General features: G+C 45.7%; 1 protein-coding gene across 1 annotated transcript in view; it reads right to left on the bottom strand.

Annotated features, from left to right (window-relative positions):
• The window catches only part of ZFPM1 (zinc finger protein, FOG family member 1), a 325114-nt gene that overhangs the window by 64620 nt on the left and 233635 nt on the right, over positions 1-26859 (bottom strand). Inside the window, exon 4 of the mRNA XM_078670312.1 lies at positions 5967-6100. Within this exon, the coding sequence (XP_078526438.1) occupies positions 5967-6100 (134 nt within the window). The remainder of the gene's footprint in view (positions 1-5966; positions 6101-26859) is intronic.

Here is a 26859-nt window from a genome sequence, read left to right as displayed (position 1 = left end):
CACCTGACATCATAATAAGGTCCAATATGTATACAAGAGACATGGGTAACTGATACAGTAGAGGAGAAAGATTATTTGTTATTAGCAGTCCTGCAAAGAAGTCTAGAGAAGTGCACACTAGTGGTGGCATAGCCACATTGTTGAGCACTATTTACTCATGGTCAACTTCAGCCAGTCCCCTCATAGGCGAAGACCTTTTCAAGCCGCAACATGTGTCCTTCGGGGTTAAGAGGAAAACAAATCAGAGCCAGAATCTGGTTCCATCTAGTGATATCTGGCAAATTAACTGCAGCGTTATTAATACACAGAGCAGACTTGTACTAAAATGTAGAGTTAGATACTGCTGCACGAGAGATGGTTCACAAACAAGTGAGAGGCCTGGGGACTAATGCCCCCTTTGCTCCCTCATTCCGGCCCCACGTCACTGTGCAGGTGAGCAGTGACGTCACAATTTAGAATTGAGATGAGTGGATCAATAACAGCAATTACAAAGATGACAGTAAAAATAATTACAAAAAGCCTATCAATAAATAATTAAAACAATAATATTATTAAGAATATTAATTAGAATAGTACTGAGAAACAGGGATTAGAAAAACAAAGACACACAATATGTACAGCTAGTTGGTTGTTTTTAGGTGAAATAATTGGCTAAATACACACTGTTCACCCTGATTTTTTTATTTATAAAGTTTTATATAGATTACTGAATTAAAACATGAATCTTCCTCTCTTTATCCCGCAGAGATCCTACCTTAGTACTCCCTCTTTAGAAGCCTATGATCTGCCAGTAAAACCTACTTAGCTTTACACAAACCTCCCGGTGAGCATCCAGATTCTGACCCCACAGCTTCCTTGGCCCGGTGTACCCTGCAGTAGACTAAACCTGAACTTTAGCACCCACAAGCCCTCACAAACTCCACCTCCTCCAAAGGGACCACTCCAAAAACTGATCACTACAGCCAACTACTGCCAACCCTGAACATCAGCCAGTCCCGCGGTCTAAAGCACGCACCTACTGTAAAATACGTATACAGTACAAACACGCCATATGGTTCGGTACAACAATGGCAAACAACAATAGGACATGCTAATCAGAACTTGTTGCACCCCCTCACCTTAGCACAGATAGGCCAGTAGGTGACTATCAGACTACCCAAGACCCTACTAACTCCAGTCAACACACCTGCAAATCAACATCCTGAGCAATGGCCAAGCCAAAGCAACAAGACAGCATCCAATCATCCTGGCAAAAACTACAGTCACACCCATCTAACTCCCTACTCTATCACCATCTATCAACATGCCCGTTAAACTCTATTAGCCATTGAAGTATTAACACCTTGCCTGTGACAGAAATTCCAGCCCGGTACTGGACATTCCAATCGAGGGCGTGGTCGTGACGGAACCATGCCGTCATCAACACAGCCCAACCGTGACTCATGACGGCATGGTTCCGTCACGAGAATCGAAGAGGTTAAAGCAAACCAACAATGAAACCACAAATGACAACTAATGGAACAGCTCCATGGATCCACTGACAACGTTGACAATTTCCTCCCATGTACCAACATAAAGTCCTTACATCACTAAGTAGACTTTTGGTTTGAAGTCTTTGTACAGTGTTACTTTTTAATCAATACATAGAGACATTTATTATTGTGATAGGTTCATTTTATTTACATTTCATAACAGAGTGATTACATTCTTCTATTTTCTGATATTGAAATGTGTAATAATGTGATCCAACTCTTATACATCTACATTTGTAATATGTTTCTGAATTGATTCCTTTAAAATCGTACTAAAATATTTGCTAACAAATATCTTAATTTCTTTAAAAGTCATTTTAGTTAGGTTGCCTTGCAATGTTTATTTGTCTGATGCACGCACAGAGGACACTTGTAAACCTATTTCACATGTTAGTATTTTTTTATTTTCACTTGTGAGCTCAGGGCCGGACTGGCCAGCCGGGCAAGCGGGCAATACCCCGGAAGGCTGGAGCCCCAGGAGGCCGGTTTTGACACCTGGAGGCCGGTTGCGTACCCAGGAGTTGTGATGCACGTTACGCAATCGGATCCCGGCGGCCTCTCTAAGATTCACAAGCCCCTTTAAAAGACTAATTATTCTTGCACAGGTGCATGCATGATTAGAAACTGTAGAATAGCGCAACTGTGCTAAACTCTTACGTACTTGAATAGTTAATTAAATCCCCTTCTGAACTACCAGCAAAACTAGCGTATATAATTGAAACCTTTCAGCAGGCACCTTTCAGTTTGATTTTTCCAAAATTATCTTGGAAAAATAATACTCAGCAAAGGTTCGGGGTCACTCACTCGGTGCAAATGGGGGCTGAATTAATAATTTTTTGCCAGGGCTGTTTCAAGTTCCCAGTCCGGCCCTGTGTGAGCTGTAGGGTCACAAGTGACCATGCAGGTTTTGCTTTGTATTGTTTCAATCAAAAGTATTTGTGTCTCATGTTTTCATGTTCTGGACATAGAAACTCTCCTTTATATGGAATTATACTGAGCAAGAATGAAGTAAGTGGAAAGCTGCCTGTAAAGTAGGTGGTAATGAGAGAAGGGAGATGATAGCCAAGACAATGAGCTGTAGAGTTTGTGGAAAGCTCATAGTAGGGAGAGATAAGAATAGGACTGTGGCGACGGAAGAACATGTGTGGTTATGTATGTATGGAAGAGGTGGGTGGGTGCAGGAGGAAGCAGATGGCGGTAAGTGGACAGTAATGGAAAGGAAGTGGAAGTAACGGGATGAGTGGAACGAGGATGAGGAAAAGGTAGTGAAAGAACGATTCTAGCTGGAGTGGGGGAAGCAATGGGTGGAAATAGAAGAAATCACTGGAAGGAATTGGAGGAAATGGTGTGCAGCAAGAGGAAATGAATGGGAAGGAGCATAAAAAAGTGGGAGGAAGAGGACGGAACCATGAGAAGTAGACGGTAGCAGGGATGACGTGATAACAAGAGGACGTGAATCAAAGCAGGCGGTCGTAGAAGCAGGAGGAGGGCCTAAGATTCTGAGAAAGTGAGGGTGGCAGATGAAGTGGCTGAAACAGGAGTCAGCAGAAACAAGAGGGGATGGGTTGAAGGAACAAAGAATTGAAGGACCAAGGGTGGGCGAGGAAGTGGGTGGTACATTAAGGAAGAGGCGGGCAGCCCCCATCATTGTGCTAGAGTCCTCTCAGTTTCAAAGGGGGGAATGCAACAGTCCCCAAATCCCCGGCGGTGCTTGCAGACTTGTGGTAGACAGACCGCAAAATTGTGGGCAGTCTTGCAAGACCTATGAAGAACAACTACCACGCTTATGGGGATTCCAACAAGACCACTTAGGACAATCATTGAGTTGTGGGGATTCACCCAGAGTTACAAAAGGTCTCTCTCAGATTGGTGTGGATTCCGCCCAGACTTGTGATACCAGCCAGGTATTTAACAAACAGCTCCCAGTCTGGTGACGATTCCTTACACACTTATAACAGTAACAAAAAGCTTCCACACCTGTGGGGACTCCTCCTAGACTAGTGACAGCCCTCCCCCAGATTAGTGACAGACCTCCCGCAGACTAGTGACAGACCTCCCGCAGACCTCGCCCAGACTAGCGACAGGCCTCGCCCAGACTAGCGACAGGCCTCGCCCAGACTAGCGACAGGCCTCACCCAGGCATGCGACAGACATCGCCAAGGCATGTGACAGACCTCGCCCAGACCAGGGACAGACCTCGCCCAGACCAGGGACAGACCTCGCCCAGACCAGGGACAGACCTCGCCCAGACCAGGGACAGACCTCGCCCAGACTAGAGACAGACCTCGCCCAGACATGTGACAGACGTCACCAGACATGCGACAGACCTCGCCCAGACTAGGGACAGACCTCGCCCAGACTAGGGACAGACCTCGCCCAGACTAGGGACAGACCTCGCCCAGACTAGGGACAGACCTCGCCCAGACTAGGGACAGACCTCGCCCAGACCAGGGACAGACCTCGCCCAGACCAGGGACAGACCTCGCCCAGACTAGGGACAGACCTCGCCCAGACATGTGACAGACCTCGCCCAGACATGTGACAGACCTCGCCCAGACCAGGGACAGACCTCGCCCAGACTAGGGACAGACCTCGCCCAGACTAGGGACAGACCTCGCCCAGACTAGGGACAGACCTCGCCCAGACTAGGGACAGACCTCGCCCAGACTAGGGACAGACCTCGCCCAGATTAAGGACAGACCTCGTCCAGACTAGGGACAGACCTCGCCCAGACTAGGGACAGACCTCGCCCAGACTAGGGACAGACCTCGCCCAGACTAGGGACAGACCTCGCCCAGACTAGGGACAGACCTCGCCCAGACTAGGGACAGACCTCGCCCAGACTAGGGACAGACCTCGCCCAGACTAGGGACAGACTTTGCCCAGACATGTGACAGACGTCACCAGACATGCGACAGACCACCCCCAGACATGTAACAGACCACCCCCAGACATGTGACAGACCACCCCCAGACATGTGACAGACATTGCCCAGACATGTGACAGACCACCCCCAGACATGTGACAGACCTCGCCCAGACTAGGGACAGACCTCGCCCAGACTAGGGACAGACCTCGCCCAGACTAGGGACAGACCTCGCCCAGACTAGGGACAGACCTCGCCCAGACTAGGGACAGACATCGCCCAGACTAGGGACAGACATCGCCCAGACTAGGGACAGACCTCGCCCAGACCTCGCCCAGACTAGGGACAGACCTCGCCCAGACTAAGGACAGACCTCGCCCAGACTAGAGACAGACCTCGCCCAGACTAAGGACAGACCTCGCCCAGACTAGAGACAGACCTCGCCCAGACTAGGGACAGACCTCGCCCAGACTAAGGACAGACCTCGCCCAGACTAGAGACAGACCTCGCCCAGACTAAGGACAGACCTCGCCCAGACTAGAGACAGACCTCGCCCAGACTAAGGAAAGACCTCGCCCAGACTAGAGACAGACCTCGCCCAGACTAGAGACAGACCTCGCCCAGACTAAGGACAGACCTCGCCCAGACCAAGGACAGACCTCGCCCAGACTAAGGAAAGACCTCGCCCAGACTAGGGACAGACCTCGCCCAGACTAGGGACAGACCTCGCCCAGACTAGGGACAGACCTCGCCCAGACTAAGGAAAGACCTCGCCCAGACTAGGGACTGACCTCTCACAGACTAGGGACTGACCTCGCCCAGACCAGGGACAGACCTCGCCCAGACCAGGGACAGACCTCGCCCAGACTAGGGACAGACCTCGCCCAGACTAGGGACAGACCTCGCCCAGACTAGGGACAGACCTCGCCCAGACTAGGGACAGACCTCGCCCAGACTAGGGACAGACCTCGCCCAGACTAGGGACTGACCTCGCCCAGACTAGGGACTGACCTCGCCCAGACTAGGGACTGACCTCGCCCAGACTAGGGACTGACCTCGCCCAGACTAGGGACTGACCTCTCACAGACTAGGGACTGACCTCTCACAGACTAGGGACTGACCTCTCACAGACTAGGGACTGACCTCTCACAGACTAGGGACTGACCTCTCACAGACTAGGGACTGACCTCTCACAGACTAGGGACTGACCTCTCACAGACTAGGGACTGACCTCTTCCAAATTAGGGACTGACCTCTCCCAGACTAGGGACTGACCTCTCCCAGACTTGCTGGTATTCCTCCCACACTTGTGATGGACTGCTACCAGATCACTGGGGTATCCATCAAACATGTGACAGACAGCTCCCAATGTTGTTTCAGCGGGGACCTATCAGAGATTACAGGAGAAAGCGGGAGAACACCTTTGACACTTGTAGTGAACGTCTCTAAGCATGAAGGCCAGTGGCAGGGTATGTCACACACTCCAAAGCTGTCCAAACTCAAACATGGAGACAACTGGACTTACTGCGACACTTCGAGGACCTCGCGCGGTTGCAAGATCTTCTTACCATTTCCGAAGGTCCAGGAGAGCCGGGCGTGGTTTGGAAGTTCCCTTTGTAAGGGCCCCAGGAGAGTCCCTTTAGAAGGTCCCACCTGGCCCGCACCTTGCTTTCTCCCTCCAGTGTAACCAGCTCGAGTTCGTCTGTGAGAAAAAGAGAAAAAAAGTACTGAGTCATGTATTCCGTTGCAGCTGAATAAAATCCAAAGTAGCATACTGGCAAGACTTGAAGCAAATGGGCCAACCAACACCAGAAACACTCAAAACAATTTACCAAGGATACAAAAAAAAATAACCATAGAAAAACTTGAACCTGGAAGTTACAGTTCCAAATAAGTAACTGTGAAATTAGTGAAACACACTGATCATTTATGTTTTATGATATATACATGCACTGTTGAAATCTATATTAACGCAGAGGCCTGTCCACTTCTACATGCCTATACAGAGCAGATAATAAATAATAATTAACAACACATATGTGGGTCTCGGTGCATATATATTTAGTGAAATGTTGCGGTGTACCCGTGCCACATCCCAAGAATGTGTACACTTTCTGGCAGTGTTTATTCCAAGGCTCAGAGCACTCTTAAGAGGCACAGACCTGTGGAGGAAATCTGGCATCCCCTAGAAGGCTGTCAGTGCACCTCTGTATAGAAGGAACTTTCTAATTGTCTAGAGGGAGGCATCTTGCATACTGATTACAAATGTACCAATGTGTTCATGTTTGTGGATCGGGGGACAGTTCATGGTGGGCACCACTATCATTTGAAAATGATTACCCAAGATGCCCCCTTTTTTTATAAAAGCAAGGAGAAGCTCCTTGAGGTGTTCAAGTCTGTGTAAAGCCGCTGAGTACGTTATCAAACACACTTTATTAATCAAAAACATATGGACATTACTAGCTTTGCAATTAATGAAGCTTGCCCACATCTGACTCGGATTAAAGACCGAGATTCATCTACTGACTCATCCATCCAAGTCCCCACCCAGCTCACCAACTCTACCCAGCTCACCCACTCTACCCAAACTCTCCAACCTGCCCACTCACACATACTTTCAATACAAAGTATAGGTAACAGGAAAAATGGGCGCTCAGCTAATAATTTCGGCTATGTATAATTCTTGATTAAATTTAATGCTACTAGGCAGAAAGGAAAGGTTACCTAACTTCCTTACAAGTCCCCTGATTTCAGGAGAACACTAAATAAAAGTTTCCTGCCGAGCAAAATATATCTATAGAGTAATTCCTCTTCCATACAATAGGATTTCAGAAAATCAAATGTTGTCCAGTAATCAGTAAGACACTTGAACCCATCAATTTCACAATAGTCTTTATATTCAGATCAGTCTTGTGAAAAGAGCATCCAATATAATTTTTCACAGTCATATAAGTGGATCAGCCAACACGTGTTTCGTTGTAACAACAACTTCATCAGGGCTGTAATCCAAAGGAAACAAAGTATAAACCAAAAGTAATAGTAAAAGATTATAACATTATGTTAGAGAGAATTATTCTTATTCGTTCTAACACCTCCTAAGTGACAGTAAAACACAAAGTTCCCAAATACAACAGTGTATATGAAACATAATAAGTGTGGATCCCAGTGTCAAAATAACAGCGCACATCTAAAACATCTGGGTCTATTACCTATAACACATTCCTCTTATGCCACAGATCAAAACATCATATAACAATGGAATAAAGTATTAATTCAAAAAATACCACTTAAGAAATGGTGTGAGGTAGCCTCTCACTCCGTCCTGACTGTCCTCACCAATCAAAATATTCAAATGAGGTTATTTTATCCTAATATACAATAAATCGCTTTGCGATAATTCCTAAAATAAATATTATGTATTACTAGATTACCTTTTTAATAATAAACGTTATCCATAACCATATCCATAACATCCCAGTTCTTTCTAACTGGTTGAGTGGTCTAAGACTCTTCTTATATCTGAAAAAAGAATACACATTTCTATGTAGCTACTTTCAAGGTCTCTAAAATTGTAAAGTAAGAGCCTACAGATTGTGTTGCTTACCATTCTGTAATAAGGGTCTTGCTAGTTGGCTATATGTAGACGATAGTATCTTGCAATCAGCGTGATGTTTACGTTTCTCAATTAATCTATAAGGTTAAGGTTCAGAAGTTCACACACGGTAGATCTTATGTCTTTATACATAGTGCCACCATATTCAGTAACCACAATGCGCTCACCTTCAAAGAAAAAGTATCTCAATTCCTCAATTGTAATATCTAATCCGGTCCCAGTTATCAAATTCTGAAAGTAGATATAAAGGACCATTAAGGATCTACACTCCAATTAAATCCTCTGCAAAAAACGAGTTTTAAAGTAAGTATAGCGTTTACCTCGTTAGAGTTCTATCTCCTCCAACTCCTAGTCTCATTCTTTGTAATCGGCGTCTATCATGAGCGCCATATTATGTATGTATGATCCGGAAGATGGCCTTCATGAGCGCCATCTTAGGTAAGGAGTACATTACTAAATGTCGTTTTAAACTTTGTAAATTAAACAACTGTCTTGCGATTTATCTATTAAGCTCATTCCGCGTTTTAAACGAATTTATAGGGAACGATGCGCAAACAATGGCTGTATTATCAGCGTCTAACGTGAGCGCCATCTTTTGTAAGTTGAATCTCGCGCGTTGAGTCAAGAAGTATGTGAGCGCCATCTTTTGTAAGTTAAGTCTCACTAAGGATTCCCTTATTAAGCACTTCTTAAGTCAGAGATCAGCACTTCTTAAGTCAGAGATCTGCATTAAAGCGAACAATGCGCTAACGTTATCTGTATTGTCAGCGTCTAGCGTGACCGCCATCTTAAGGTGGCCACTATACTAGAAATCTTACTATTCAGTAGACTCAAATTATATACTCTCCGTGGCTGCAACTTTCTCTCTAGGCTGCATATTATTACGCGCACCTAAGTAGGTTGTTCATTAGTAAATCCAAGTTCTTAGTTGGTGATGACTGTCAGTGTCAAAGTTACTGGCACCCCACACCATTCTGCTATAATTGTAGATTACAGAAAATTATCAGATATAACAGAAGCGGGGTTAAAAAGGCAAATGCAGAAAATACATCTTAAATCAGCAAATTCAAAAAACATCACATAAATAGTATATAACACAATCGTAATTTGGTTAACATGTTTCTAAATTGCTGATATTTAATTTTCATTTACTTAGTTTTCTCCTAGGTAATATTGAAGCTCTGAATCTATATTAAGCCCGTCTTCAACTGCTCTAAGGACCATAATCCATCGTGCCTCTTTTCTTCTCAGTTTAAGTAGCCTATTTCCTCCTCGCCTATCTGGTGCCACGTATTCAATACCATGGTATAGGAATTTATGTTTTTCCGTGTTTTGAGATACTTTTTCTTTGAAGGTGAGCGCATTGTGGTTACTGAATATGGTGGCACTATGTATAAAGACATAAGATCTACCGTGTGTGAACTTCTGAACCTTAACCTTATAGATTAATTGAGAAACGTAAACATCACGCTGATTGCAAGATACTATCGTCTACATATAGCCAACTAGCAAGACCCTTATTACAGAATGGTAAGCAACACAATCTGTAGGCTCTTACTTTACAATTTTAGAGACCTTGAAAGTAGCTACATAGAAATGTGTATTCTTTTTTCAGATATAAGAAGAGTCTTAGACCACTCAACCAGTTAGAAAGAACTGGGATGTTATGGATATGGTTATGGATAACGTTTATTATTAAAAAGGTAATCTAGTAATACATAATATTTATTTTAGGAATTATCGCAAAGCGATTTATTGTATATTAGGATAAAATAACCTCATTTGAATATTTTGATTGGTGAGGACAGTCAGGACGGAGTGAGAGGCTACCTCACACCATTTCTTAAGTGGTATTTTTTGAATTAATACTTTATTCCATTGTTATATGATGTTTTGATCTGTGGCATAAGAGGAATGTGTTATAGGTAATAGACCCAGATGTTTTAGATGTGCGCTGTTATTTTGACACTGGGATCCACACTTATTATGTTTCATATACACTGTTGTATTTGGGAACTTTGTGTTTTACTGTCACTTAGGAGGTGTTAGAACGAATAAGAATAATTCTCTCTAACATAATGTTATAATCTTTTACTATTACTTTTGGTTTATACTTTGTTTCCTTTGGATTACAGCCCTGATGAAGTTGTTGTTACAACGAAACACGTGTTGGCTGATCCACTTATATGACTGTGAAAAATTATATTGGATGCTCTTTTCACAAGACTGATCTGAATATAAAGACTATTGTGAAATTGATGGGTTCAAGTGTCTTACTGATTACTGGACAACATTTGATTTTCTGAAATCCTATTGTATGGAAGAGGAATTACTCTATAGATATATTTTGCTCGGCAGGAAACTTTTATTTAGTACACACATACTTTCAGCCCCTCACATCACTCGCTTACTTTTCCACTCCATCAAACAGCATCACAGGAAAGTCAGCATTTTTCACATTATCTGTCCCACTAGGATTTCGGGACATGGACCACATGTATCAAGCACTTTTGTGTTCACAAACTAGCCGATTCGCTGAATCGGCCCTTTGCGAACGCAAAAAATTTTCTTTCCATATGTATCAAACCCTATTTTGTGATTCAGTAACCCGTTACGAATCACAATATGGGTTTGCGATTTGCTATTTGCATGGCGTCCCTTCCAAATAGCAAATCCTAATGATATGTATAAATGTTTTGTGACCGTGAATGCGGTCGCAAAACATTCACATTTTACCTCTTACTTTTAGTAGGTGGTAACCCATTTGCAAATGAGAATGGGTCCCCAAGGGACCCCTTCCCCTTTGGGAATGGCAGCGAAAACGTTTTTTCAGAGCAGGCAGTGGTCCACGGACCATGCCTGCTCTTAGAAAATGAAAAGAAAACTTTTAATTCTTCTTTTTTAAATGCAACCTGTTTTCCTTGAAGGAAAATGGGCTGCATTGATGACATTTTTTTTGCTTTATTTAAAAGCACTCGCGGACATGGTGGTCTGCTGACCCCGGCAGGCCGCCATCCCTGTGATTTTAGCGATTCCTAGGGAGTCGCAAATTGCGTCCTACTTCATTAATATTCATGAGGTACGTCATATAGAATCGCAGAAAGTGTTCAACACACTCTCGTACCTTCCATTTTGCAATTTCCTAATTGTGAAACACAAGGATTTGCAACTAGGGAATCGCAAAACGGTTCCTAAATACATCTGGCCCTACGTACTTTAGGGGTCATGCTATGAGAAATTTCCTTTGAATGACAACAAAAGCGTCCTCACGCCCACAGGCCATGAGGCTGTAACTCCTCAGATCAAGTACAAGTACTTACTCTGCCAAATAGCACTTCAGGTGTCGGCCACTGTACATCTCCCAGCATGGAGGCGCAGTGCAACTGGCATGGACCCTGGGTTTAATACTAATGCGAGCAACCCACTCAACCACAAGCATTCCACCGCTGGCCAAGACCTGCCACCTGTCCACCTCACCTCATGTTTCCCATCAACACCTCACATTACCTTTGAACCCCCAAAACAAACACATTCCACCCACCCCAAAGAGGCACAACGTCTACCTACTCACTTACCTTCCGATCAGTCAATACTTTCTATGGTGGTTTATAGTTAGTACTCGGAACCTCCACCGTCCAGAATGCAGAAGTCCCACCAAAATGAAATCCTGGCTACTCTGCCAAAGTGCAGGATCCTGCACCAGATCAAAGACCATGAGGAGCAGCAGCACTTCCCCACGCCCAGACTACAAAGTACTGCCTAACAACAAGAAGTTGAGGACAGTTACACACTTTTACGTAATTGTGGCAAGGAGTATTTTTTTTAAGAGTCTATTTCATTTAAAACATGCTGCAAGTAAAACCGACAGATGAACCACTCCTAGACCGGAGGACAACCTTGTTTAGGGAATACCCGTGGTATACTAATAGTTTGATGCCTGGTCCCAGAAGGGTTCACCAAAACCATCCGCATTGTACCCAGCCAGTTACTATAGTGAAGGCAACATGCCCTCTCCCATTCTACGGACTACAAATCCCCCGACCCACTCCCACTGAAGAATTACACACATTTTAGTCTGTGTCTACCAGAAATTGCAAGGTTCAAAGTTAAAAGATTCCAAACAACATGTTCACCCAACCTACAGTGACTTGCACAAACAACCACGACAATGAGGACGATTCATTGAAGTTGAACAATACTACTCGTGACCAGCTAATTAAATTAATGAGTGGGATAAAAGATGGTGACCAAGGCTCATGATGCTTGCCCTCCCGGGGTGGGAGAAGAAAACACAAGGGGTGGGGCAGGTGGAAAACAAAGGGCGGATCAAGAACCCTACTCTTCTATTCATTGCAGATTGTGACCCCAGTCGCCTTCATTGTTAGCAGGAACTGGAAATGACACAATATCTCACAACGTTGAATTCTCGCTGAAGCTGCCCACCTCCATTGCCTGGTTAAACCACACTGCTCACCCACTCAAAGGAAGTTTACCTGCAATCCTGAAACAGCCTTCCCAACGTCAGCGCTACTTACTAGAACAGTTATGCATCCTGACAGATTTCTCAATACAGCACTAAAAAGTCCCTGACACCATACAGTAGTATAGCACACCCTTATCACGTTTTATTGCATAGCATAGCCAAGTACTTTGCAGATAACTGCATATAACATTCAGCAAATGTTATTGGCATTATACATTTCTTTTCAGGTTCATTAAACAAAGATCTTGGTTAAACTGCAGGTAACCTAGGGCAGTCGGTGATGAGATTAACTAAGTGACTTTTCAGCTGGGTAAATCTCATACACCATTTTTAGGTCAAGCCGAACAGAAAGCACAGCTGTCTGGTTGCAAAAGACATATTGTGGCCCATGCATCGCTTGCCATTGGATGACTTTCCTGTCACTTTAATTTGCCTGCTTCTTATTTGAGTCCCAGCTTGTCAATCTTGTGTTTTTCCCTCCCATGGTGCATAACCTCTTTACTATTTCTTTGATTGGCTAGCTTATATACGTCCACTGCTTGCTTTTCAAGCACTACTTTTTCTTTCTGGTTAAGCAATACAAGAGAGGACATGTGCTTTCCAGCTGTCTCTCTTGTGTATTTCTCTCCCCTTGCACTCTGTGCTGCTGTTTGTCACCCGTGTGTTTCTCTCTGCACCCTTCATATTCTGCTCACCATTGCTTTCTTGCCTGTGTGTGTTCCCTACACCTGCTCCATGTTGTTCTCTTTTCCATTGCTTCTCATACCCACCTCTAACATCTGTAATGCTTCACCCTCCTGTTTTCCTCTACCACCCATAGCTTCTCCTCCCAATCCTATCCCTCCATGTTGTTTCTCTCTCCCTTTCCTCAGGCTTGCTTCCCCCTACCAGCACCCCCTTGCTCTGTCGCCCATTGCTTTTTCTCCCCACTGTCCACGTTGCATCCCCACCCGTGCACTCCATGTAGCCCCACCTGCACCCCACATATTGCTTCCCCCCCCACAGGCATTTCCCTGGTGGGCTGGAGTCGTTTTTTAAGGCAGGGGTCACGGTTAGCACCTCCGTCACTTTCTGCAGCCTCCCAAGGTAATTTTAGCAGGTGTGTGGAAGGGATGAGGGATGCAGGAGAGAGAAGGAGAGGACAGAGAGCGAGGAGGGAGCAAAAGAAGATGAGGGATGAGAAAGTCCGGCTCAGCCCTCCCACATACACCCTCCATGTTGCTTCTCCCCACGCCCCCAACACCTCAATTCAAAATAATGCTTTTGAGGATTTTTTCTTTTTATATAAAGATGATCCAATTCAGACCGGCAAGTAAAAATAAAAAGTGTCTGGGTCATTTTGTTGGACCTTGCCTGAATGGAGCATGAGCTTTCAAAATGACCCAACCAGCCTTTTTTCTTGTTTGGCCATGCTGCATAGGAGTGAAGATACTGTTGATGATGTCTAAAAACCACCGACAAAGCCAATCGGTCTCAAAGGCAAGGCCTATTGGCTTTGCCAATGTTTGTTTATTTAGCCGCTTGTGTAATCTCTTCAGGGGTTCACTGATGATATCTTCAATGCTGACTTTTTTTAACCCCAAAAAGTTCAGCACCCTGCTGAGGCTGAACTCCGAAGCAGTGCTGCTGAGGGGATAGCAGGGTCCATGCCCCTCCAAATTCAACAATGTACCCCCTTCTGAAAACCATATACATGAGGCTGAGGCTTGCCGCTGTGGCTTGGGAAGCAGCATTAAGCTGTTCCTACCTATAGTGTCCACCTGCATGCCACATGCCATCTTTCATCTTACAACCAGCCCAAATCTTAATATCTGTAATCCACAACCCTGCCACATGGTTGTATCCCCAAGACTTACACACACACGCGGACTAGTGTAAGGAGCAGTCACTGTACCCATTCAAAGTGAGTCTTCAAATCTTCTACAGTCTTTGGTTGGCATTGAAACAGCGAGCTGTGTTAACACTTAGTCATGGCTTGTGATCTTGTTCAACCACCTCATATACCGCTCCTCCTCCCAGGTATCCAATCACAGTGTTAGAACAACGGATGTGCTAAATTATGACTCTGCAAAAGTGACAAACTTGTAAATTCACAAGCCTGCAGTTTGGCACTTCTGCCAACCTTCTCCCCTGAATGAAAATTCCCCAACCGAAATCTTCTCAGCAGAATCATTTTCCCCACAAAAAAATTGGCTAAAAAAAGACGTCTTAAAATGTGCATTTGTGAGGATTATTTCAAGGGGTGGGCGGAACTCGTGGAGTTTCACTCTGCAAAATTCCGCGAGTTACCTAAAAACTCTGCGAGATTCCACAAACAGCTGAATGTTGGCATGTTGCGCTGCTCAGGCTTACTTTTTAGCGCCCGGAACTTGCTCCGCGGAGTGAATTCTTGCTCACGCTGGCCATCTTAGCATTGGTGAGCCGTGTGTGCGGGGAAAACTCTGCCACACAGCGGTTGGTGGAGTTTTGCAAGAACTCCGCACTCCAAGCGGAGCACAGAGTGGGCAAACTCTGAAAACTGCCAGCGAAACTGAATTTTTCGCCCAACCCTAATTATTTCCCGATGCCTGTTGGAACTTTACAAACCTTGCGGGTTTTAAAGAAATCCAATAAAAGTTTGCGAAGGAAATCCTTTGCAAAGATGCAGACCAATACCTCAGGAGCATAACCATCATTACTGCAGCAGGTGCAGTGGCACTCAGACCCCTGAGATCTATGTGTCCCTTGCATTCCAGGTATGCTAAAACGGGCAGAGGTGCAGCTGAAGCGTGAGAAAATGAATCAGGAAGTGTAGAGCAGGGGGAGAAAGAGGCACGAGATGGAAAGAAAACGAAGCAACCTTGGTAGCCATGTGGCCCACACGGCCTACTTACTTATTCACTGTTTACAAATTAGAAACTGCACACCGCTCAGTCCACTATGCTTCATTCCAGAACATTCCAGAAACAGGCATCCCTAAACAAAATTGCCAAATTCACCAAATTAGGACTAGATGTGTGTGGCGCAGCTTAAAATGCGTGCTAATACATATCTTGGCCTGCTCGAGAGCGGCAGGGCCTGGGGTTAAGGACACTGCACCGCCGGCCACCCACGGCCTTGCCTTCAGCCCATCCACGAATCCCCACTCTTCTGGCTTCTAGAATTTCTCTTCGAGAGATATCTCTTTCCCAGAACTCTCTCTCCCCCCCCCCCCCCCCCCCTGATGTCAGGAAGGCCCAGTAGTGCTCCACTCGGTAGTAATTCATTTTTCAAAGCTGAGGCCGTTGAACCCGCCCTCCTCAGGAAGGGCAGCTTGGAGACAATCTGTTCAGAGCTTAAGAAACTCGCCTGCTCCCTGAACCCGCCATTCGGGAGACATCTCCCAGCTGTGGTGCTGGCATCTCGCTGCTGCCTGTGAGATAATTCAGAGCGCGAGCGAGGCGACTGGAATTATGTGGCAATGGAGAACCGAATTACGCTGCTGAAGTGAATGAATTATGTGGCAAGAAAAGGAAAATCTACGGCATAATTTTTATGTTGCCGATTTGTCATTATAACACATGTTACAACTTTCTGGGCAAGTGTCTGGTGTATGGCAGATTACAATCAACTAAGCAAATCAGAAACTGAAAGGTATCCAGTTAAACTCAAAAGGTCTGTGCCCTTAAGAAGTGCCACAAAATTGGATGTTTTGAAATGTTACATGCTTCACCTAATTGCTACTTTATCCAATGGTTTGCTATTATAAGAGCAACATTAACTCATGTTTTTGTTTTATGAGCTGGTGAAACTGATTTCAGTTTTATTTCAGGTATCCCCTCATCAGATCATAAACTCGAGGATACCCTCACCCGTGATTAGTGCACCACACAAATGCACAATACACAGAACTTGACATGACGTAACATGACATGTTACGGATAATTTTTTTTATAGACAATGACAAGTGAAGCACTTTTTTTAAAGTAACATTTAATTCGATCGAACTAAAAAGGCTTTTCTTTGTTTCAAACTAAGTATGCAGCAGGTGGGGCGGCAAATGTATGAATTCATAATCCTGCGGAAAATGTGGTTGGTCCCAGTATGGCATAATAGCAGACACCGAGGTCCTGTATATAGGATGCAATATTGCCTTCATGGCCCAGTTCCTCTGGAATCCCTATAGGACTAGAACTGTGTAAATTACGTCGAAGAACCCTAACACACAAATGTCCGTAAATTTCCCCAAAAATGACTGACTCGACCCCAGCCCTGGTGTACTTTCCGAGGCAGTAGTCTGTCACACAATATCATCGTTTCCCAACAGGCCAGTGGGTTACAGGCCTTACGCTAGCCAGTGTCTTAGACGAAAACGTCTTATGACGCTATGAGGTCCCTAAGCGAGAAAGGGCCTTGCTTCTGGCTCAATGGCCTATGGAGCAGGGGCCAGGGACGGTAATGACCCACTGTGTACACAGTCCCTTGTGAGAAAGAAATCATTAACAAGCTAAAGCCCTACAGGTTTTATTTGGAAGAATCTGCGTTCAAACAAGACTGCGCTAAACAGTGTTTGCAATGCTTGGATAAGATTCAATGCAAGCATCTCCGGGCAGCGGTGCAGTCCTCCGAGACGTGTGACGTCGCGCCTTCATCTCGAGACGCTTAGCGCTCACATTCTATCGGGCATCCTCTGCTGGTCGTGAGCGGTGCGTGAAGATATGGGTAACAGGGAACTTGGATCGGGAGGGTGCACGGAGATGCTTCCTATAGGCCACCGGGAGCTTTATGTTCAAAGGTATAACGTTGTCTAACACATAAGTGTTCGAGACTGCAAAGGATCTTTGTGCAATGTACAAAAGTCTTTTTGGTAGTCGGATAAGGGTTTCCAACTCACAAAATGGCATTTGCGAAATAGGAAACTTAAAAATAAAAATCTAAAAAAATAACTACACAATAAAGTGATGCGACTCTAGCATGGAGGTCTGCTGCCCCGAACTACTTATTTTCTGCATTCACAGGAAGCTGCAAAATTCCTCCTGCTCAATATTCACGAGGCAGGAAATTGTGTAACCTACTGCAAATATCCATGTATCCATTTCCATGCTACGATTTAATACATCGGATGCATCGCAAAATGCTGGTCAGGCTGCAATTCATCAGTGTGCAATTCGCTCATGCTTGTTCGCGGCTTGTCCAATAATAGATCAAGCACTCTAAGCGGAGAAACAGAGTAAAGAAGGGTCTTGAAGGAGATAGAAGGAAAACAGAACAACCTGGTGCATGGATATGCAAGCTACAAGGAACTGACCGTGGGACCACAGAAGAGCACATGGCTTATGGTAAAACCATCAATTGTTAGCCCATTAGAAGTCCAATGGCAGCTTCCTCACCACTGTCGACCATATTATGTGAAAAGGGCTGTGACTTTCCTTTGAGCCCACGAATCAGGAACTACTGCCAATTACGGAACAATGTTATGGTAAAGAGCAGTAACTTTCCCACCAGCAGTAGCCTGGACCATCTATGGTAACAGAAAGGCACGGTCTTCCTTGGATGGGAGCATGGCTGTACAAATAAGTGAACACCTACCGTCATTAATGTGCTTCTTTCCATGAGAGGACATCCCGCAGCCTTCCATGACCCAGAGAGACATTCCCCTCGTGTGGCCCTATGTTCTCCTGAATAGAAGAAGCCAGGACAGCAGGAAAGAGTCCACCTGCATGGGTAGAGTGAGAAGTACAGGTCATCTCTCTCCACCATGGCTTCGCCACTGGGTTGGGAATCCACTGCCCACCCAAGGGAGCATTAAAGGTTAGGAAATATTAGATACTCAATCCTGGTAAATTTAATTATCTTCCTGCACCGCAGATGCCTACAAAATTAAGAATGCTAAGAGACGAGTTAACAGAAAGTTGAGTGCTATACAGAAAAAGTGGACACTGACATAAAGTTGAACACAATGTAAAGCACAGACAGCAGCAACTCAGATAAAGAATTCACTAAAGACCCCCTGCAAGGCTGTGAAGGAAAGTATATTTGAGATTCCTTCAATAAGTGCTAATCTGATATGCACTCACTACAAGTCCTGCTTGAACAAAGTCACATAGCTGGAAACCATCGCAAAATCAGTAACAGAACTATTAGAAGATAGGGGAGCAGCCCTAACAACTAACCAAGGCTAACGCTGGGTACCCCACAGGGACAGTACTGCCAGCCAGGCTCGGACGGGCCATAGCAGGCACCGGGCAATCCACCGGTGCGCCGCAGGGGTGGGGGCTGGTTTTGGGCCCCTGGGGGCCCAAAACCAGCCCCCACCCGTGGGAGGTGGGGCCGGCCGAGCACTTTGCCAGGGCTGGTTGTGGTTCCCAGTCGGGCCCTGCTGCCAGCGTGATCAGCGAAATGAACAGTGTGGATGCATCTAGAGACCCAACTCCACCGCAAAATGTAGGTTTTTCTAGTCCAGCTATCCACAGTGGAACAGCTCAGGTGCGAGTCAGAAAATTGACTAAAATGCACAAACTTGTCATTTTAACATGGAACATGCCACTTCTTAAATTAACAAAGATTCTTTTCAGAATCTTCTCCGATAAGCAACTATTCCAAAATTTAGAAAGGTTCACAACAAAACCCTTGAACTGAATATTTGTCCTTTTTGCTTGACACAGTTAGTTACAGTCCCGCCCACCACCCTACTCGATTTGAAAATAACAATCAAAGCAAGCATTGAGAAAGCTAGTAAGTCTCCCCTTTAGGACCTTTTGGCTTTTCCAATGCTATTTGCTGATGCTGTGAAAAAAAAAAACAGAGGTGCAAAGATGCTGCTGCATTATTTTTAGGGCACACACAAGTCACGCACATGCGTATGCTTAAAAATTAATGCAACCGCAATCTTGCGGTTTTGATCGACCAAAGCACATATGTACAACAGACCTAGCTCCAAGGTGTAGGAGGATGTAGTGAACCAGGGACGTAACAAAGACCTCCACAGTAAGGGGGGGACCCAAGCACCAGGGGGCCCCCTTATCACAGTACCCTGGCCTGAGAGCTCCTGAGTAGGGCCCCCGGGGGGTCCTCAAGTTTCGTTACGCTAATTATTGTAGCAGTTGGTATGCCTTGTGAGTATCAAAGATAGAATATCGAGAACAAAATATTGAAAGGTATTAAGTATCGATTTTCTGCAGGAACCTCCTTTAAGGGCATGAATAGCGGGGAGCCATGCGGCTTTGTTGAGCCCAAAGGAGCGCTGAACGGCATCTACGCTTTTATGAAAATGAATTACATGACGTTAAGTAATACAGCAGGATCCGCACTGGGTGCTGGGAAGCCGGGAAGTGCCGGTACTGGCACCAAGGGAGGTACATGAATCGGGGATGGAGGTTAGTCCAGAACTGGTTCCTAAGGAGAAGCAGGGCTGAGCAGGGGATCCTCCGTAGGAATACTGATCAGCTCCAAGGATGAGGGTCGTGTTGGAGAGGGAGAATGTCGAGGAAACCCACCTCTAGGTGGCTTCTCATCCTTTTTCTTACCGGGAGCAGCGAGACCGGTTTCGGTGACATCAATCGGCCTTTGTCCGAGTCATAAACACTTTGGCCTCAAACTCCTGACTGGTCTTGGGATTAATGCTGAGGCATGAAGAGCACACTTTAGTGTTGTGGTCGAAATCTAGACACCTTAGACAAATTGCTTGCGAATCTGTGATGGACATTTGTCCTTCACAGTCCTTGCAAGGCTTAAATTCTGACTTTTCAGGGGAGACATTATTTTAGAAAAGGTACTGTGTCTAGTACGTAGAATTTGTAAGGAAGAATTTATCAGAAAAGAAGCTCCGGATCCACGTTGAAGGCGTGATAAAAAAAGGGAACTGACTTTGGTATGCCAGGACACGTGCTATGGGGGCTCGGTGGCATCACCTGAAATCCCTTTTGGTGCAGACCGAGTCCAGTGGCCTCTGCTGGCGACCTGGAAGCTTTGAAGTATCTGGATCCAGTCTGTTACCTGAGAATGTTCTACAGGTGAAGAATCTGCAAGTAGAAGTATCCATCAGAAAGACTATTTCAAGCCTAGAGGATACAGATGGTTAAAATTAATTTCTCTATCAGCACCATCATTTCTAAAAATCAAGGCTTATCCTATAGAAGAGAAGCAGAACTCAAAAGGCACTCAACGAGCAGATATGCACCCGCCAACAGAGCAGCCAGGGGTGCTTCCCGTTTTGTCACATGTAGCACAATGTAAAAAAAGCCAATCTTTAAATGAATGTTTTGTTAAAAAAAATATATGGGATACTCATTAGGCCTCGAGTAGAAATGGGGGAGCATGTCTGTAACAGAGCTGGTGTGTATGGCCTTGAGTTGAGATCCTCCCAACACCGGTTGTGTCCTTCATTCTTTCGAGGCACCCCAAAAAACTCTGGAAAATATGCAACTGCCCGTGAAACATGATCTCATTTCAGGAAATGACATTGTGCAAAATGTGGACTGCATTATTTATAGCTAATGATATAAATGTTATGAAGGACTACCCTGAAATTTGTCACAAAATCTGTAGCCAAATGTACATGAGTCTAAAAACCTTGCAGGTAAATATGGTTAAGGAAACATCTAGTCCCCCACTGCCCCTCCTCGCCGCACCCATCTATTATTAACAGCAGCACAGGCGGCTAATAGTTGAAGGCCAATCTATGCTGATTATCAGAGGTAGCAAAGTCCGCGGCCTATCTGTGTATCAATGGCACAGGCGCTTCTCAGCCCCACAGCCTGCTCATGCAATCACCCCCTATCTAATCTTCCCATCGGCCTCCAGGCAAGACAGCATCCCATTGGCTCCCGCCAGCCAGCTGGCCTCAGAATTATCGGAATAATGTTTATCTCCGGGATCATTAACCAAATTGTGCAGGTATCAGGTCTTGTTTGTTTGTGATAAAGTTAGTGGGAAGGCACAATCTGCCTCCAGTTCCTTTTCTTCTTCCAGAAAAAAACGTTCAATACTGCTGCACCTGAGCGTACGCAACAATATCTCAATATGGCAGCTCACTTTCCTTCACCCTACAACTATTCAGTGATGTCTAGGGTTTAACTCCTCTCACCTTCAAAAAGACCTTACTTTGAAGCACTTGAGGAAACCAAAGGGCTTGCCTGCTAAGGTCAGACTGCTGTCTGACAGAGAACTGGTTCAAAGCTGCCTGTTTGATACTAGACCTGCAAAAAAATCCAAGGTCAGTGGGTATCACAACTGAGTCGCTTTTCCCCCAAAAAAGCCTCTAGTATTGGGAGAATACCTGGCAGCATGAGTCAGTAGAGGAGATACTGAAAGCCTACGTGGCAAAGGTGCAGAAAAACAAGCATCATCTGACAATGTAAGACCTCCAGTAGCTCAGACATAGGGCTGCCAAAAACCTGTCTGTGCCCAAATCCAAGAGACAAAGGCTGCACAACATCTGGTAGCATATGGCAGCACAAGGAACAAAGTAACAGAGACAAAGCTGCATGGGACAGCTTAAGGAGCACAACAATAAATAATGGGTGGGCTGGATACCCTGGCATCAAGTGGCAGGTAACCAAATATTAGGATAAGAAACTAAGAGCATCTCGTAAACTGTGTCACGTATGAGGTATTCAAAATTAAACGCTAAAGCTGTAGAATATATGGTAGATAGCTTAAGCATTTATAATTTATTTTGTACAGGAGTTTTATGAAACGCTAGCATGTCACCTTACGGTGACTTCAGGGCCTGCTACAGGTGGAGCAATATCCGCTGTATCAGTGCAAATCCTTTGAGAATGGTCTCCTGAGAGCTGGTATCAGCCTTTTATATGAAGCAAAAGGTTGTTTCGGAGAGGGGAATCCGGAAAGCAGGGGATGGGGAACCTATGAGTGTAGTAGTGGGTGGAATAAGACCTTCCCTGAAAGTAAGAGTTCAGACCGAAACGACTTGAATGCCCCGCTTGTCTGCGAATTATGGAGTGCTGGTCATACAAAACTATTGCCTAGGTCACGAGATACCGTCTCCTGGTGAAATGGTTATGTCACCTTTCTTACTACGTGGCTGGCCAGCATGTATTTACGCGAAATCGGCTTGGCTTGTCACCATATATTATTTCAAATCATTTAGTAGGTGCTGGTGATGCTTATTTCCATTATGACAGTATAAGGCACCCAATAGCCAAGAAATTGGTTTCCAGAATGTCGGGCGGCATGTACCGGGTCACAGAACCTGGAAGTCCAGAAACAAAGCTATAGCTATCTGGCAACTCTTGCCACTCAACTCTGCACCAATCCCTTGCCAGACTGGAAGTCACTGTCAGTAAAAGGCCAATAAATAAGCCCTTGGCAATTTTACACCCAGACAATGGCACTAGCCCATCAGACTAGATCCCTCCATGAGCAATTCAGACAACAACTTAAACCATTTCTTTTCACAGGTTTCTAAAATCTCCTGCCTCACAAGGCTTGTTGATTGCACATCATTTTGCCACACGGAGGAACCAAATTCACATTTTTTTTTACGGAAATCTAGAACAAGACTATGAATAGAGCACATACAAGGTACCCGAGTCCATCCAACGATCCTATAAATGATGTTTGATTTCTATATGCTGAACCCTACCTGCGTTGACTTTGGACAAGAACCACTGACCATCTCTGAACATCCAGAACATCTGATGTTACTGAAGCCGTGGAGGACCCTGCTCGACACGCCTCTCTCCTACATCTATACTTTGTACTTGTATTTTTTAGGGCAGGAGCAGCCCTTCTTAAAGTAGAGTTGCACACGGTGCCATCCTGCACACAGTAACATTATCACATTGGGCAGGGGCGGCCTTAGGCATGTGCAAGCTGTGCACCTGCACAGGGCCTCCAAACCCCAGGGGCCACCACGCCATTATATATCCTTAATTTAATAATCCTCCAGGGCTCGAGTCGGGGTACCACGCGGGTGGACGGCGTCCCCCCACTTATTTTACCGGGGGGACGCCGTCCCCCCTGCTAAACAGCTGGACTTCACTGTTTGGTCTCTCTGGGACGAGATCGGAGCTTACAGTGAGCTCCGATCTCGTCCCAGAGAGGACGCAACGGTAAGGCGGGCACATTACACGAGCAGATGGGCATTTGAAGGGAGGTGGGGAGGTGTATAAGATCTGCACATTGTGGACAATCGAGGGGGCGGTGAGATCTGCGGACGGTGGACGCAAGAAGCCGCCGGCTGAGCAACAGATACAGGACTGGAGAAGTTGGAAGAATAGAGAGAAGCGGAGGGGAGAGGTGGGGTGGAGAAAGGGGGGGGGGGACTAGGGTTAAGGGAGCCAGAAACAGAAAACGGGGTAAAGGCAGAGTCCCGTTCTCTTCAGCGCAAGGAAGATGCCAAGGTGTTCTGGGGAAGGGGCGGAGGGCTTTTAAGTTAGGGATGTGAAACCCCCCCCCTCCCTATGTTCGTGCGATCACTGGCACAGCACGGCTGCGCTCATTGGCGTGAGGTGAGGCGGTGTGGGGAGGGGGTGGTTCTATCGGGTTTGGAAACACACGGGGAGGCGATCTCAATTTTGCAATCCACCTTTCGTGATGTCACTTCCTGTCGTGAAGTCACTTCTGGTGACCGCGTCCCCCCCACTTCTTTTTTTTAGGACTTGTGCCCTGTAATCCTCTGAGGATGGATTCATATTTGCGTGGCGGCCCCTGGCAGGGATTTGATGGCCTCCGGCTCTGTTCCACATTCCTGAGCTCCGGGGGACTCCGCCCCGCCCGGTCCCCCTCTTCCGGGGGCCCCCTACCTATGCTCCCTGCCCAGGGCCACCATGAGCCTAGAGCCGCCCCTGCATTGGGCTGGTCGCTAATAAATAGGTTAGCAGTATATTAAGATTCAAGTCGTAAGACGGATGTAGCTATTATGAGTCGCTGCTGGGAGGCACCCAATATCTACAGTATCCGCTTTTTTACCTGTTCCACAGCGGTGTGGCAGGTGGGGTGGGATGAGGTGTTCAAAGGTATGTTCTTTCAAGATTAAGTAAGTAGGGTTTGCGATTGCTATTAAACACAGGGTTATGGACTTTGAGCTTTTAAGAAAGCGCAGGGCATTTGAAGGAGTACCATGTAGTTCAAAAGGTGTGTCTCTTTGAGGACTGCACAGATGTATTGGTACTTTAAGAAGGTGAAGACTGGCTGAACCTAGGTAGTGAGTGACCAGCTGGGAAGGGTACAGTGGCTCTACCATATATGCCAGGCGCAGAATCTTGTACTATGCCCTGTTTTTGCAAGACAACCAACCTGATTGGTGTCTATGCATTTCTGGCACGTAACAGGACACATCTTGGACTGTCATGAAGGCCTTGTTCAGGACTTTGTTTTCACAGGGATGCTCTGGTTACAAGAATGTTCCTCCAATATCCATGTAAAGCACCTTACCACTCACACACGGCTTGCGTTCTTTTTTTAAATTTCTTCTTCGGTTTTATATAGCGCAAACTTGACTCAAAGGTATTGGAGCTCTTTACATGAGCACCAGTTACATTACACAAGGACATGTTCATTTTTTTGGTAGGCACGGGGAGATTAAGTGATTTGCCCAGAATCACAGGATGTTGTATTGAAGCGACGCTGAGACTCAAACCTGGTTCCCCAGCTCCAAAGTCGACAGCTCTAGCCATTAGGCTACATCCTCTACCCTAAAGTGCCCAGTGTGGTGGAGGCAGACAGGGCTGGCCTGAGAACTCTCATCATCCCGTCGCCATCTTGCCTTGTCTCGCTCAGACTGGGCACAAGAGGCAGGAAGTTAAGGAAGCTACGCGTCTCTGCCCGTAATTTAGAAGCCACTTATAGCACCGACCTAAGGTCTGTATGAACATTCAGGCGACAACAGTACTCGCAGCAAGGGCGGTAAGGAGACAGTAATGAGCAGCATGGAAACAACGCGCACTAGTGCACGCCTTGATCGCCGCCATGGCTCAGACAAACATTTTTTGAAGGAGCAAGTGTGGTGATAAAAAAAACTAAGAAATTACAGCTTCCATTAGAAAAGGGTAGCCCAGAGAGGTGAGGTCAGACACGCTCCTCTGGCGATTTTACAGAAAAGTTATGCACGTGGAAAAGTACAAAATATCGAAAAAGGACTGTGAAGCGACTGCTTCTGGCTTCTGTTTTTAAGAATTCCGCGCTTTGTTCTTATCTGCTCAGTGCGGGGTTAGAAAGTGCAGGGACAGCTGGAGGCACCTTGTTTGCATAGGGCTCAGGCAGGGAGAATGTAGGGAGGTGGGAGCTGGGGCAAGGGAAGGGAGCAAGAAGAGAGACTAAGGACAGGCATAGAAAGAGAGGACGGACACTGGAAGGAAGGACAGGCAGAGCAAGACAGAGAGAATACACCTGAGGCAAGAAAAGAGGATGGGCTAGCAGACAGGGTGAAGACCAACAGAGAGAGGGAGTACAATCGGGGGCCAGATGCGACCCCAAAAACATGTTGCCCATCTACCAACCCTATTTTGCGAGTCGCAAACAATTTAAGACTCGCAAAATAGGGTTAGGGACTCGCTATTAGGAAGGGTTGTTCCAAGGGCCTCCCTTACTAATAGCAACTCCAAAAGCTCTGTATGAATGTTTCACAACCGCAATTACTGTCGCAAAACACTCGCACTTTACCACGGTCAAGCACCCGCAAACATTTTTTAAGGGCAGGCAGTGGTCCCAAAGACCACTTCCTGCCCTTTAAAAATGAAACGGAAAAGTTTCATCTTTATTTTTTAAATGCATCCAATTTTCCTTTGAGGAAAACGGGCTGCATTTAAAAACCTGCTTTAATTAAAAGCAGTCCGAGACATGGTGGTCTGCTGACCCCAGCAAGCGACCATCCCTGGGAAAGCTAGCCATTCCCAATGGGGTCGCAAATTGCAACAGCCTCATTAATATTCATGAGGCATACAATTTGCAACCCCATTGGGAATCGCAAAGTGTCTCAGACACTGTTGTACATAGAATTCTGCGACTCGCAAATTGCGAGTCACAATTTGGAGCAATTTACGAGTCGCAAAATGATATGGCTGTACATCTGGCCCAGGGAGTCTGACAGGTGGTGGGCAGAGGCGGTCAGAATGAGGGAAGATAGGCAGAGAGGGAAGGAAAGAATAAAGCGAAAGAATAAAGAGACAAAGAAGGTAACTGGAAAAACAGAGGTAAAGATGAGAGAGAGCACAAATAGGAAAATATAAGGATAATTAGCAGTGAGGACAAGGGGAGAAACGAATGATGAGCAAAGAGAGGGAGAACAGGGCGATAAGCAAAGAGGGGAACAAGCACAGAGAAGGGTAATCAAATAGAGATGAAATGCGACAAAAAGTAAAAGAAGACAAATGAAGACAGGTGAAAAGAGAAAGCAAGCTAAATGGGTGAAGGCAGAAAAAAACCCGGAGAAATTAGATAACAA

The sequence above is a fragment of the Lissotriton helveticus genome, chromosome 12, assembly GCF_964261635.1.
Source record: "Lissotriton helveticus chromosome 12, aLisHel1.1, whole genome shotgun sequence".
NCBI classification, from domain to species: Eukaryota; Metazoa; Chordata; class Amphibia; order Caudata; family Salamandridae; genus Lissotriton; species Lissotriton helveticus.
This window is presented reverse-complemented; position numbering and strand designations above follow the sequence as displayed.